We start from the raw sequence: 15,575 nt of genomic DNA, 5'->3' as shown, positions 1-15,575 counted from the left end.
ACAAAAGTCATCAGCCAATTTTTTAGTGGACTTTTTTTAGTGGTTCAAATGGACAGATTCTAATGCGGCAAGAAAAATAATGGTGTTTTTTCATATAAAAACTGAATTTTTTCAAAAAGTATCTAAAGCAGACAATTGTTATTATAATATTTATACCAGTAAACTATATTTCTTGCATCATAGCTATCTGTTTTAAAGAAAATGTCCTTTTCCTGTCACATTGAGGTCCATTTGTATCTGCCTTGGGTACCAAAATGGCTTAAAATCTGTATTTTCTGCATATGAAAAGCTGTATTTTTTAAAAACTATGATATTGGTATAATTTTTTCTGGATTTATTATAATTGAAATGACCATATCTATAGTTTAAAACAGTAGGTTGTACCGCTCATTATACTTTACTTTAAACAAGAGGCTCCCTTGAGTTAAAGACAAAAAAGGAGGTTCGGATATTAATATTTCCATATATGGAACTCACAAGTGGGGATTAAATAATGATTTGGAACTCATAGTACAGCTCATGTATCTACCATGTCAGAATAAACCACAAAGTTGCTTAGTTTGATTAATGTAGCAGCTTTTTATCAAAAGTAATATTTTCTGGCTAACATTGAGATATTAGTCTTATGCCTGGAATAGGGTACCTATCTAAGAATTTTAATAGAAAACTCATGTTTGTAGCAGGGCAATGATATTCTGAATTTTCAGTATGGAAATGAATACTCTAGCAGAAAAACAACAACTTTTAGGATTATATTGAAATGTTTATTAGTAATAGGTACCAGTATCGTATTGCATATCCCTGAGCGGGTGTACGTCAAAACATGGATGCCATAAAAATATAGTGCATTTTCTTTTTGCCTCTCTACAAACTAATGTTTTGTCAAAAGACATGAACAATGACTTAAAAAATAGAGCAAACATCACACTGTAAGATGAAGAACTTTTTTAAAAGAAAATCTAACATAATATCATAAAAATGTTCCACTGAAAAGGTTGGTTTGGTGAGTGCAAAACGAAAGTGAAAGTAGGGGAAATGGCTATTTATAGTTCAAGACTACTTTTCTGTCCAATCTTCGTGGACTCACCCTATTTTCTTTGCGGGAAATTATTTTTTCACATGTCCATAGAAATGCTACATAAGTGAAAGTTTTATTGAATCAATTTACATATTTTTTAAAAAATCCTAAAAATATGCACTTCACTATAGAAGTCTATGGGAAAATTAATACGATACTGAGACCGTAAGTTTATAGAAAAGTTTCTTGTCTGAAATAAGAAATGAATTGTCTCCCTTATAATGCCAAGTCTTATGAAGCAAGGGAAACAACTCTGTGGCACTTGATGAATGTTAACTACTTAATACTTGTTTAAGAGGCTGAAGATTCTTCTAATATGTCAGACATAATTTCTTATTGTATATTTTATTTTAATCTCTCCATTGAAGATGTATGTACTTCTACTAAAACTATTAAATCTACCAATTTCATGGCTAAAACTTTGCATATTTTTTTATGATACAGTTATTAAATGAAAAGGTCATTTCTTTTGGGTAGTGCTGTTTCCATTGAATGGTCATCATACACAGCTATTTCTGTAAAAGTAATTAAATTGATAAGATTAATTTTAACAGAAGTTATGTATAATTGTAATTCTGGTAAAACATGCACATCAATGTATATTCACCTGGTGCATTTTCATTCTTGATTTAATAGGTACTGGTAATAATGATATTTTATTTTATTTTCATGAAATGTGTGCATTCTAGCAAAAAAGTAACCTGTACTTAAAGCTCTACCTTACTATAGAGATTGAAATTGAATCCAAAAAATGTTTCATATGTTAATTTTTAAGGTTAATAAATTTCTATTACAGGAAAGTTGGTTTTAAAACCAATCTTCCTAATGGAAAGCAAAATGTTACTAAAATACAATTGCACTGATAATTTAGTTCAACTTAGAACATTCTTATTTTTAATTTATTCTAGGTTCACTTCAACTTCAGTTTCAATTTCTAACACTCTTATGTTGCAAAATCACTGCTCTTACTTTTCTTACTCATTCCATTAAAAAAACAGACAGAACTCTTTGTTTTTTATTACAAAATTTTCAAATATGTAAAATGCAATGATATAAGAGCTCTGGAGACTCTGATGAATACCCATTTACATTATGTTTACCATATTCTAGGTTCAGCTGTGACATTGCCGTCAACTGCAATAAACATTGTCAATGGTTTTAAAAGATTTTAAACATGGTTCTGTGGATCATTGACATTTTCTTGAATCAATATTTGTACCTACTGCTCTGCCTACATTTTGTATAATTGTGGTCTTTGAAGGCTTGGGATAGGAATAAAAGCTGTTGATTATAATCTACTTCCTGGTTTAGTCCATAGCCATCAGGAGGAAATAGCATTTAGTTCTAGTAATTGTTGTTTGTATTATTGTCTGTCTTGTTGTTATAAAACATTGTTGATAGACAAAAAAAATTTTTTCGGGATGTCTGCACGAGATATAAAGTGAGGTTCCCCATGGGCTTTCTTTATTTCTTGAAGTTTTTTTTTAATTGATGAATGCAAGATATTCTCATCACAAATGAAAGCAAGTTTAGTAGCTGCTTGACTCCATCCTCTTGCCACACTTAGGTGGTTTCATTTTTATGGTTTAAATGATTACAAAGCTTTATCAAAACTTGTTAGTTTCAGTATTTTTTCCCTCATGATGGACATTTTAATAATGATATTAAGCCTTTGTCTATCTGTTTTTGCAACGACATGCGTTACCTAAAAAAAGGTCAGAGAGATTCAAATAGTTTTTTGAACAATGTTTGTCTTGATTGCAGGAAGCACTCTTTTGTATATAGTATTAGTTTTTTATTGTTTTCTGCTGTTTTTTTTACGACCCCCAATGGAAGGTTGGGATTGATTTTGGACATTTTAACTGGAACTATTTAGGAAAAAGGGGCCAATAAGTGATACTTGTTTATAAGGTAGTAAAGGCCATAATCCAATGCCTTTTTAGATATTATAATTCCTTAATGTCAAATGGCAATATACATATTGAAAATTAGCCTCATCTGTCATGGAGAACTGTTTTTTTTTCATATATTTACATCATGTTGAACTTAGCCGTTCATTTTGTCACTTTATGTCGTGGGCAGTATCTACTTTGTGTAATCTGTAACTCTAAAAGCATTAAAAAATGTTACTCAAACTTTACATAGTATTTACATACATTTGAAGATGTACACATTTATTTATGGAGTAATTAGATATTTTTTTGGTAATGTGTGGGAAATTTTACACCCACCTAAATAGCCCACTATATGGTATTACCCTTGTTCAGTATAGACCTACATTATTCTGAACTAGCACTAGTTATTCTGAAGTTGTGCCTTAAGGTCAGAAGACATGTTTCTTGGATAAGTTGCAGTTGGTCTCTGCATCTTAAGTTTGCAACAATCTCAGCAATTTATTGCATTACATGGACTGTATATGAGTTGGGAAATGTCTTTGACTTTATATTTTTGGATTTATTAGAAATAACTTGTATTGGCCTGCAACCCATCAAGAAAAGTAAGCCCTCTGTAAATTTCTGTCCTGATTAGAAGACAATACTCTCCATTACTGCCGGTTTTTGTCCTTGTAATTAGATGCTGTGGTTATGGAACACAATTTTCTTTAAAAAAATATCCTTTCCTCTCTAGAACAACCTTATTCAATTAACAGTGACCTGGTTTTAGAGTTGGCATTGTGGAAGCACTTGTAATCTCTGTCCTTCCTCTATTGATCTGGAATGTCTAATAGAAACCTAGCCATAAGATTACAAAGCATTGTTCTTGGCATGGTTTATTTTATGGAATAAAGTTGAATAGTGGCATCATGGAGTGGCATCTTGTGATAGAACTTTGGAGTGATACTTGGTGTTGTGAAGTTTTTATTGCTTTTCTAATCTTTCATTGACATACTAAATAAATAAATATACAAAGCTTTTTTTTCCGGAATAGAACAGAAATAGACAGTATTTTTTTTTTTAACATGAACTTCCAATATAAAGTTATGTGACCCTGGTATATTGGGTTTTTGATCTTTCAGGATCAAAATACCCTAAGTTACTGGTCCATCACTGGAACTTCCCTGCTATTTCTTAACTCTATGCAAAAATCCTTTTATACTATGATCAGTCAATACCTCATTTATAACCAGTAAATATGTTTTTTGCAATTAATCAGCTCAATAATAATCTATTATTTCTACAAATAAAATTAAGATCTAATCTTCATTTGAGGGACTCCTTTTTGGCCTTGAAAGATATACATTTGCATTTAGGGAATTTATTTCTTGCAGTAATGTGTCTTGAAGTGTAAAATGTGTTAAGTATTTTCATTTTAACACATTTATAAGTCAAATTCTTTATCCTATCATTAATATTTTACCATTTATAAACAGGGAGTGAAAACAATGATTTTAACCAAGTAAAATTGGCGGGAAAATTCAAATTAATGAAAGTGTCCAGTTATTGAAAATCTTGTGTTGAGGAAACTATTTTCTTACATGATTTTGGTTTTATTTACATATAATTATAATGTAGGATAAATACTCTGTTGATATAACTTTTGAATGTAAATACACATTAACTTTTGGATGGATTTAAAATTGGGGAAAAGGGTGTTCCAAATATGTGTGAAGTTGGATTAGTAGTATGGTTTGACTTTCAGTTTATACATATTAAATAAGAACAGTTCTCAAAAGTATTTAAAATGCAATGCATGATAACAATTTTATTTCACGTCATAAAATCTTTGAAATTTGTTCATGCTACAATTTTCACAAGAATCAAAAACCGCATTTAATTTCTAAATCAAACTCTTGTATCATAAAGTTTTAACGCCTTAATTCTGTTCCAAGACTCCATTCCACAACTCTGCTCCATAAAATAAACTATGCCATTGTTCTCTGGATTTGTTGTGTAGCTGACACAACATGTAATAAAACTTTGTAGCATTGTTTGTTGACATTATTTTATTGTTACCATTATTTGGTAACTGCCAATATGTCAGATGCAGAGACATAAAACTATCTGGATATTTTATTTTGCAACATATATTTGATTTTGTGAACAGTTTAAACTTTTGCAACAGTTGTATTTAGTGCACATTAAAAATTCTCTAGTACTAAAACAATTCCTTTAAGGTCAATGAATTATGTAATCCAATGTTTTCAATGCAGTTTGTTCTTTTTCTGGGTAATTGTTTAGTTTTCAAAATGAAGAGATTGTTAAATCATTTTCTTCGACTATGACTATGGCCTTTGTTGCAAGCATTTTACTTTGAAAGTTTTTTTCAAATACACATTATTTAGATGGTATTTTTGGAAACATTTCTTACACTGATGCATGATAAATTTACATACTCATCACAGGTTGGAAAAAATACTTGATAGCTGCCAGCATAAATTTTTTTGCGCATGGTTTATATTTTCTCTGTAATTTTTTTTGGACCATCAGACAGTAAAGCAAGAAATTCTTATCCTTGATGTTTTGTTAATGTATAAAAAAAATTATGTTAACTTATTCAAATCTATATGAACATTATTGAAAATTGACACACACAATTAAAAATTCTACCATAGCACTGCATTCAATTTATATATGCCACATACTTCTTGAAAGTTTCTAAGATTTTATTGGATCTTTTCTAGTTTCATCAGACCTAGTGATATTGATTCATCATTGGAACAGTTCTGTGACATCATCAGAATATTCAATCATAGAAAATTACATATACTGATCAGTGGTTCATTTTTTTTATCAGATTTGTCTGGCAGATTGACGTTTTTTGGTTAAGTCTAGCTATTGTTTCCTTCATGTCTTAAATGTTATATATTTTATTATAGAAGGATAAGAATGTTTTTATTTATCTGAATATATTGATGTGAAAAGTCCATATTTATTTCTTCTCGTATAAAAGAGTTCATTTATTCAGTATGTCCCCTTTGTGATTTGAGAACCAATAAAAGTAATTATTGAGGTTATGGTAAGTTGAGAAAAAAATTAACTGGCTATATTTAAAAGTTCTGTATTGTATTGAAAAAGAAAAAGAAAAAAAACATGGGGAAGTTTGTTGGTAAATTCTATTTAATAGAATCAACTCAACTGTTTTTACTAATTTAATTACTTTTTAACCCCTAAATACAAATATCATTGGTATTTTTATCAAAAATTTAATTTGAGTTTAGGTTGTTTTCTAAAAATTGACATAATGTCATTTTTAAAAGCCCTGCACTGAAGAAGAGGGGTTATACTGTTTTTTTTCCTTGTCAATGTTTCCATTTGTCTGTAACAAATTTTTCCTTCAGTTTTGAAATATCTGCCATAGGAAGGTAAACCATAATCAATAGATCAATCTTTTCAGTATTACTTATATGGAAATAAAACAAGAGTTTCTATATAATATCACAAATAAATTTTTGCTTCTGTAGTTGGAATCATGATGTTTATCTTTAACAACTTTTCAGATTTTTTTTAAGATGTTTCATTTTACATTTATACATTTATTTGTTTTTCTAATGCGAATTTTTGGTTTAAATTTATGGTGCATTTTACTTCCTGAACACTTAAGATGGAATAATGCATTATTTGTTGCCATTCTCAGTAGGTCTTATCTGTATTTATTTCCAGTGGTTGGATTTGACATATTAACCACAGAAGTATGCCACTGAACTCAGTTATTGCATATTCTGTGTCTAAATAATTATGAAATAAGTCAGTATTTCTAGTATTGCATCAGCAAAAGTGTTGCAACAGCCCTAAGCACTGTGTCAATATACTTAGTAATTATTTTTTTGTCTCTGATTCCATAACTTGTTCTGATAAGTTCTAATAACTATTTCAATGAACTTTCTACTAAAGTCAGGACTACAACCCCTACAGCTTTCTAACAATACTCTCATTAACTGCTTTCCTATGCCTAAGTTGTCCTTTGATGATAATGCTATTCTAACCAAGATGGATGTAAGAGATGGATCTGACCCACTGCCCTGAGAATAAATTTCTTTTGAGTTCATTGTCTGATTTTTCAAGATCTAGGAGTGAATTTCTAAGGTTGTAGAATGAAGCCTTAGCATAATTATGTTCTTTAAGATGCAATCATGATATTAGCCGATATGTAGAGATGTATCGAAGTCTTTTTTTTTTTTCAAACAGTCATATAAAAGCTCTAGTTAATATGGATTTAGTCTTGTTAAGAATTCAAAATTCAACACTTATCTTATTTCTTGAAATGTTAGCAAGTGGATGGAAAAAGGTTTAATATTTAGGCTTTCTGAATTGTACTTTTGTAAACAAGTATTGATTTCTATGTGTGCTTTGTGTATTTCCAAACTTTTTGCTTTGTACTAGTGTAATATATTCATTTGTATCTACAGTGAAATCTGCCTAAACTGAATCTCTTTTGGACTGTAGAATTTGTTTGGTTTAGACAGATGTTTTGTATACTCAGGTTCAGAATACATTTAAACTTATAGAAATGGACTATGAAGTATCTGATTATTAGTTTATTAAGGGTTCAATTAAGGTGGGTTTCACTGTTAATAGTTAGTTTGGTATATTTTGTATATTTATATACAGATGGATTAGGCGTAGCACTAAGTAAAGGAGGTAGATCTAGGGTAATGGACATAACTCTTGAAATCAGTGATATGTTTGTATCATATTCAATTTCACCAAAATCTTTCAAGCTTTCATTTGAAACAGAATGAAATCAGTCCAAGTTCCTTTGATGCTTACATGAAATTGACGTAAAATGTTGAATACGAATGTTCCGATGATCTGTAAGAGTTGTGTCCTTTACACTATGTAAAGAAAATGACCAAAAAAAAACCACTCTTTTCCAAACAATTTTGATTCCGCTGTTGTTTGATTCAGTTTAATGCCTAAGAATTGATTGTAATCTCCAAAATAAATTAAAAAAAAGTTTACTTAATAACTTTGTAACCTGTTAGCGCTAAATTATGTTTTTTCCATTTCATTTTACCTTTCTTACTCAAGAAGTATCTCAGCCAGGAGTTTCAGGTACTAGTGCTAATGTTTTTCTTTTCAGAGCCAGAAGTATCTCAGCCTGAGTTCCCAGGTACAATTGCTATTGGTTTTCTTTCCAGAGTCCAGAAGTGTCTCAGCCTGAGGTCCAAGGTACAATAGCTATCCTTTTTCTTTTCAGAGTCCAGAAGTATCTCAGCCTGAAGTCCCAGGTGCTATACCTATCCCACATTCCTCTCCCCAGCCAATCACAAGTGACCTTATATCAGCTTCACCATCATCATCATTATCACCAGGTAGATCACCTGTTTCCTCACCAAGTTTGGTGAGAACATTATCAGGCGGAGCAGATGTACTGCCAGTGTCATTGGAGAAACAAATCAAAATAAAGAAAGGCAATGACCAACTAGGTAAGTCATTGTTGCTGTCAGTTTGACCGGTAAAGCTTGCCATGTAACCCTAAGTAACATACAGTTACTCAGGTGAACCCAGGTGTCAGAATAGTATGAAGTAGAGTCTCTTTGGTTGAAATAACTTTGCTGTTTTGTTGTACCTCACAAACTGTGCCGTTGTTGTTCGATACTCTTAAGTATAAAATGTTTGTGAAGGTATATATACTTTGATAATAAATGGTCAGTTGAATGTCAAAAGTCAAAACAGCTTCAGAAGTCTGACCTGACAAGGAAAATTGTTATCATTATATCATCCAATACAGCTGAAGCTTTGACATTGTCATTTAGAAAGCAAATCATGAAATGGGGATGATATCTTGTCAGAAGTCTCATCTTTTTTCTGATGTCGTTACTAGTAATTTAATAATGGTAATCTATAAATACAAGATAGGGTTACTGTCCTTATTAGATAGATGTGGAAAATTGTTCTTGGTCTGTGAGAAAATGATCAAGATCGTACTTTTTTGTTGTTAGATGTGTCTGTTTTGCCAACTCTTGTTTATCTGTTTATTTTTCTTGTGTTCTCGTTACTTTTATTTCTTTGTTCAATGAAATAGGAGATTCAATCAACTATTTGCAATGATATTGAGAGGAAAGAAAATTATTTTTTCTTTGCTATTTTGCTATTTTATGATTACACTTAAGAACTTGAATTACAAAATGTAGGAAAAAATCAAGTTTGACATATACTACTATTGAACAGGTTAACATAAAGTGCATTAAAAAAGTATGATTTGACTTGTCTTTTAGGTCTTGCTGTTGAATCAACGGACAAAGGCATCAATGGCTGTCAGGTCAAGTCTATTACACCCAATAGTGCCGTGGCAAAAGATGGCCGAGTAAAGGTTGGGGATTATATTGTTTCTGTGAACAACGAGAGTACAAGAAAAATTACCAATGCTCAAGCTAGGGCTATCATTAGGAGAGCTTCGTTATTGGCATTTGACATTAGGTAAGTTGTCACAAGTAGATGGTCTTGTATTTGGGAATTGTTTGAGGTTGGCCCTTTTTGTTAGCTCCCCTTGCTGGATTTGGTTGAAAAATAATCATTCATGTCTGTCTGTCTGTTTTTTTTTTATTTAAAAGGGATGCTACCATTTATTAGGGAGGAATCACATCTGTTTGGGAATAGGAAAAAGAATGATAAAATATACCTATTATCTTCTCATGATTCTTAAATGATCATTAGTTCATTTTTCCCCTTCAATTTTGAAAATGCTTCAATTATCACTGTGTAAGAAAATGACCTTCTCTTAATAAGTGTAATAGACATGAAAAATCATTAGTACTTTTGTAATAAAATATGACAATTACTTCTGTTCAACATCATAACAAAAGTGCTCATGATCAATTCCTCCATCAATAAAACCATCACAATATTGTTTAAAAAGTACTGTTGCCTTACAATTTGCTAACAAAGCAGAATTCCTAGAACTGAAAATAAATTAACACATTGACACAGACTCAAAAAGTTTTAAATGTGTCTGTAATCAGCTGGAGCATCATAGACTAATCCTACTGTAATTGAATTGAGCCTGTCTTATAAGATCCATGCACTGTCATCTTGTCAGGAGTGCATTATTATGTTCTGTGGTTTCTTATTCATGTCAAGGGGATGCTATTATTGCATTATACAGTGAAATCTGTTTAAACAAAACCTTGGAAAAACCAGAAACATGTGTAAACCAGACATTTTATGAAATTTGTCATAGCAGTTTCAGTGCATTTTAAAGGGAACACCTGCCTAAATGGAACAAAACATTTAGTCCTAAAGAGGTACTGTTTAGACAGGTTTCACAGTATTGTGTTTTAGACTACTTGGCTTTGTTTTTGATGGTTTAGATTTGTGTTGTGTTTTTGCATTGTATTGAATGCTCCTAGTTCTTGAAAGTTCTACCATAAATATTAGGAAAATCACCTTTTCTGTCTGATTGTTCATGTACCTTGTTTGTGACACTCCTTCTAAAGGTTTACATGATTTTTATGAAACTTCACACAATTGTTGCACACTAGTTATATATGTCCATGATGAAGGAGCATAGCTGTTCAAACTATCATAATGCAGAATGTATCTTTAATAACAGAAGTGCTGATTGAAGTACAGATTGAGGTACTGATGGACGGACAAACACGCCTATCACTATTTACCCTCCTATGGCAAGCACGGTTATAATGAGAGGTATCCCTCAGTGAGGTCACTCTCTGCATTTTGTTTCAAATATGTTATACTTGTCATTGAATTCAAATGTGAAAGGTCGAGAAAAAAGTGACAATGAAGAAATTATCAGAGACCACAACCTTAACAAACTGTGAAAAAATAGCCAAAGACACTCAAAAGCCTCCAAAGTATGGTGTGAAATTTCACACAGACATACCTCCTTTAACTTTGGACAGTGTAAACTTCCTTTGTCACTTTTTTAGCTCACTTGGACGAAGGCCATGTGAGCTATTGCCATCACCTGGCGTCCGTCGTCATCGTCATCGTCATCGTCATCGTCATCGTCATCGTCATCAACAATTTTTCAAAACTCTTCTCCTCTGACACCACTTGACCGGTTGGAACCAAACTTAGTATGAATGTTCCTTCGGGTATTGTGCATAGAATTGATGTGGGAATTTTTGATTTGTTGAAAAACATGGCTGCAGTTACTAAAAATAGAACATAGAAGTCAGACAGTAGTTTTTCGCATATATCTCCAAAATCATTAGGTTTGCCAAATTCTGACTCAGGTAAAAGTTTTCAGCATGATGTGATCTATCTGTGGTCAAATTTTCATTTTAATCTATTAAGCCATGTTTGAGTTATGGCCCTTTTTCAAAGTTTTTTGCTATTTTCAATGTTATTTCTTTCAAATATCTTCTCCTCTGACATTATTTTACCAATTGAAACAAAACTCGATATAAGTGTTCCTTGGGGTATACTGAATAGAATTGAAGTGAGGTTTTTTTGATCCGTCGAAAAACATGCCCACTGTTACTAAAAATAGAACATAGGACTACAAAAGTCTTCAGTCATAAAATTTATCAGATGCCTTCTTATAAGAGTTATTGCCCTTGACAGGGGAAAGTGGCAGTTTTATTTTTTCAGTTTTCAGCCAATGTCTTGAAAACTATGATAGATTTAGACTTTCATTTACTGAAATGATCCTTATGATAAGTCCTATCAAAGTTTTCATAAGTCAGAATTGTTGGACAACTTCTTGTTTAATTTATTGCCCTAGAAAGGCATATTTGAACCAGGTGAGCGATTCAGGCTCCTGGGAGCCTCTTGTTTGCATATATCTCCAAAACTGTTAGGTTTAGCCAAATTCTGACTAGGGGTTAAAGTGTGTAGCATGATGAGATCTATCTGTGGTCAAATTTTCATTTTGATATGTTAAGCCATGTTGGAGTTATTGCCCTTTTTCTATGTTTTTTTGTTATTTTGAATGTTATTTCTTTCAAAAATCTTCTCCTCTGACACTATTTTACCAATTGGAACCAAACTGGTATGAATATTCCTTTGGGTATCCTGCATAGAACTGTAGTGGGGATTTTTAATCTGTCTAAAAACATGGCCGCCATTACTAAAAATAGAATAAAGGGGTCAGACATTTTTCTCATATATCATGGTGAAAATTTGTTGACCCATGTTGGAGTTATTGCCCTTTTTGAACATTTTTTTTTCTGTTTATGTTATTACTTTAAAAAATCTTCTCCTCAGAAACTGCTCTACAGAATTCAATGAAAGTTGATATTTTTGTTTTATAGGATGTCCTTAATGAAATGACTGATTTTTGATCGCTTAAAAAACATGGCTGTTGTTTCTAAAAATAGAACAATGGGGTCAGACAGCAAATTTTTGCATACATCTCCAAATCTGTTAGGTTTAGCCAAAGCTTTCAATTGCTGAAATGATCCTTATTATAAGGCTTACAAATGTATCCAATGAATCAAATGGAGTCAAAATTGTCTGACAACTCCTTGTTAGTTATTGCCCTTAAAAGGCAAAAATTTTATCTGGGGAGCGATTTAGGCTCCTGGGAGCCTCTTGTTTCTTGTTGAATTTATTTTTGTAGTAATCAGATGCAGATATCATTAGATTTTAAAGGAGGTAGACCTAGGGTAAGGGACATAACTCTTGAAATCAGTGATGCATATGTATCATATTCAATTTCACCAAAGCCTATCAAGCTTTCATTTGAAACAGGTTGAAATCAATCCAAGCTACTTTGATGCTTACATGGGATTGATGTCAATTGCTAAAAACAAATTTTCCAATGATTTGTAAGAGTTGTTTCCCTTACCTTAGGTCTACCTTCTAAAGTCCAAGAAATCTAACACATTATAAAAAACAATTATCAAGTTGTATATTTCTGGAAGAAAGTTGTATCTTCCACCTTGTTCTTTTTAATTTTTGTTTATATTTGCAAGATGCACTATAATATGATATGTATACAGTCGACTCCACTTAATCGCATATCGCTTTATTGCATATTTCGGTTATTAGCATAATTTTCTCCTGCACAAAACCATTTCCTATTATTCTATTAGGGAAGAAATTGCTTATTTGCATAGGCCTTGCAGGTGCATTTCGGTTTATTGCATAGAGAATTTTGCCTCATCCAGGTAAAGACAAGTTTTTCCAAATTATATTTTAAGCCTTTGGGTCATAAATATGTCAGTCATATTTATTGTTGTAAAAACTAGGTTATCATCAATCACGAGGTGTTAATAATGGATTAAAAACATAATGGACATAAAAGACAATTTAAATGATTTCTAATTACATTAAAATAAACAAGCACCTAGGTCAACAATGACTTCTGACGACATGCCAAACATCACCTTATGATGCGAACTGGGGTTCGGCTTGGGGTATTTTTTGTCCCTATTTAAATTCTTCCGACTACAAATAATTATCAATGTAAATTTAATTTTCTTTAATGAGCTGAACAGTTTTTAGTGAGCTTGGGTTACTAGACATAAATATCAACCGAAAATTAAAAGTCATCTTTCATTCAGTACAATGTCTAATGAAATTCAACTACCCTAAGGTGCCCCATACTATCCACACTTCATAGGAATATATTGAGGTCAATGACACGTATAATACACAACTATCAGTGTGCAATGGTGATTGAACAGAGGAATAAAAACGCACAGACCATTTCAAAAGCCCAGAAACTGCAAACATTGATGAATATTACACTGAATCTTGGCTGAAATATGAAATATGGGATTTTCTTTCATAGAAAGGTCAGGAAATTACTTGACTATTTATAGATGAGAAACACATGGTTTTACTTATAAATACACACGACGTAAAGAAGGTCAATAAACAAGATAAACACAATATATATTATTATTTATTGATAAAAGAACAATACAATGTGAAGGTCTATAACAATTAAATACCAGATCAGAAATGTTGAACAGTGATATCCCTGGTTGATCCACAGTATCGTCGTCTTACCTGAACTCACACTTCCGGTAAAATCATAATTTCGGTTATAAGAATAGCCCGGTTATTTGCATAATTTTTACTGGCAAATAGGCTATGCAATTAAGCGGAATCTACTGTATTAGTTGCTCATTTAATCTTGTATTACTCAGCACCTTAGTACTTTGATTTTTAATAACACTCTGTACCACTCTTTTTGAAGTTTCTGGAACATGTAATGTAAAACAATATTGGAAGCATTGTATCAAAACTCTGTATTCAATTCTTGGATTATAACTTACTCTCTGAAATCTTGTACAATATAAAGTGTCAATTCCTTTATTGAACTCACAGATCTACTTCTTTTAATTAATTGTTTACACATTTATTCTAAGTATTGAGTGACAGTAGATTTGTTTGACCTTTTAAACACAACAAAAGTTTAATGACCTGATATGAATTGTAAGGAAAATCTCACAGTTGCAACTGGATTTTTTTTTTAAGTACAGGTTCATGTAAAAGTTAGGAATTTGGTTAAAAATATTTGGATCATTTGAGTTACAGTGCTGTGCTTTTTTTAATTTTTTTTCTCACAAACTCTAGTTATGAGCATTATTTATAAAAAGATGCTGCCAATTTACCACAAATCTTGGTATAATTTACATTAAAAAGAGAAAAAAATGTTTAAGTAATAGGTAGGAAGGATTAAAAATGGAAAACAGGCTTAATTCTAGAAAAGAACATTACCCATTAATTACACATTCAGCACATGTCGTGGAATTGCATTATTCTTGCTAGATCATTACCAGGTTATATTCACTTGCAATATGGTGGGTGCCCAAGCAGGATACCCTTCCAGAACACCTGGTTTTTGAGGGAATTCATATTACTAGTGCTCTAGTTTTTTTGTATGTCATTTTATTTCCCTTAGTTCCTTGTTTTTTTTTTATTTATTTTTTTTTTAAATCTTTTTTATTCAGTTCACTACATTGTGAATGTAGATTGCTCTGTTTCATGTGATCATGTTTAGGCCATGTCTTGGGATTTTGGCATATTTGAATCATCCCAATACTGATGCTTTGGTAATTTTTTTGCAGGAATTAAGTATTATATTTAAGTTCAGGGAATATAATTGGTCTCCCCTTGATAAAATGGCAAAAAAAAATACTTTAAGGGACATTTTTTTTGAAAGGCAGTGCCAAAACCACTATCAGTATTGTGTTGTCACATTTATTGTTCTTGCTTTTAGCTGGATCTATATTTAATATCCTATGTCAACGAAAGGTTTCTGTTAATTGATTTCTATCTTATTACTTGACGTTAGGACAGTGAATATGATGTAAGTATAGGGGCCTCTTCGATGAACTTTTTGTTCCAAATGATACGATTAAATGATTTCAATTCTCCAGGTGAATGATTCAGCCTCCTTAGAGCCTCTAGTTAATTTTCGCTGAAAAAAAATGTAATATTGTATAGCTTTACAATATTTACTACAGAAAGCAACCAAAAGTCAGCATTCAATTTCATAGGAGTAAGGCATTTATACTGCTGATTATTTTCCCTGAGGCAACATCATATTGCAAAAGCTTGTGATATTTTTAATAGTTTACAAGTGTACTACTCTCTTGAATGTGATTATATTTGAAAGAGTAATCAAGGGAACCAAG

General features: G+C 31.6%; 1 protein-coding gene across 13 annotated transcripts in view; it reads left to right on the top strand.

Moving 5' to 3' along the window:
* LOC148628555 (multiple PDZ domain protein-like) overlaps window positions 1-15,575 on the top strand; it is a 157,630-nt gene that overhangs the window by 74,396 nt on the left and 67,659 nt on the right. For all 13 annotated transcript variants that reach the window (XM_088590015.1, XM_088590004.1, XM_088589983.1 and 10 more), the window contains 2 exons: window positions 8,216-8,444; window positions 9,237-9,438. In XM_088590015.1, coding sequence (XP_088446141.1) covers window positions 8,216-8,444; window positions 9,237-9,438 — 431 coding nt within the window. The remainder of the gene's footprint in view (window positions 1-8,215; window positions 8,445-9,236; window positions 9,439-15,575) is intronic.

Source organism: Perna viridis, chromosome 1, assembly GCF_037379345.1.
Source record: "Perna viridis isolate PV_CMFRI_1.1 ecotype Kerala chromosome 1, ASM3737934v1, whole genome shotgun sequence".
In the NCBI taxonomy this organism is placed as follows: Eukaryota; Metazoa; Mollusca; class Bivalvia; order Mytilida; family Mytilidae; genus Perna; species Perna viridis.
This window is presented reverse-complemented; position numbering and strand designations above follow the sequence as displayed.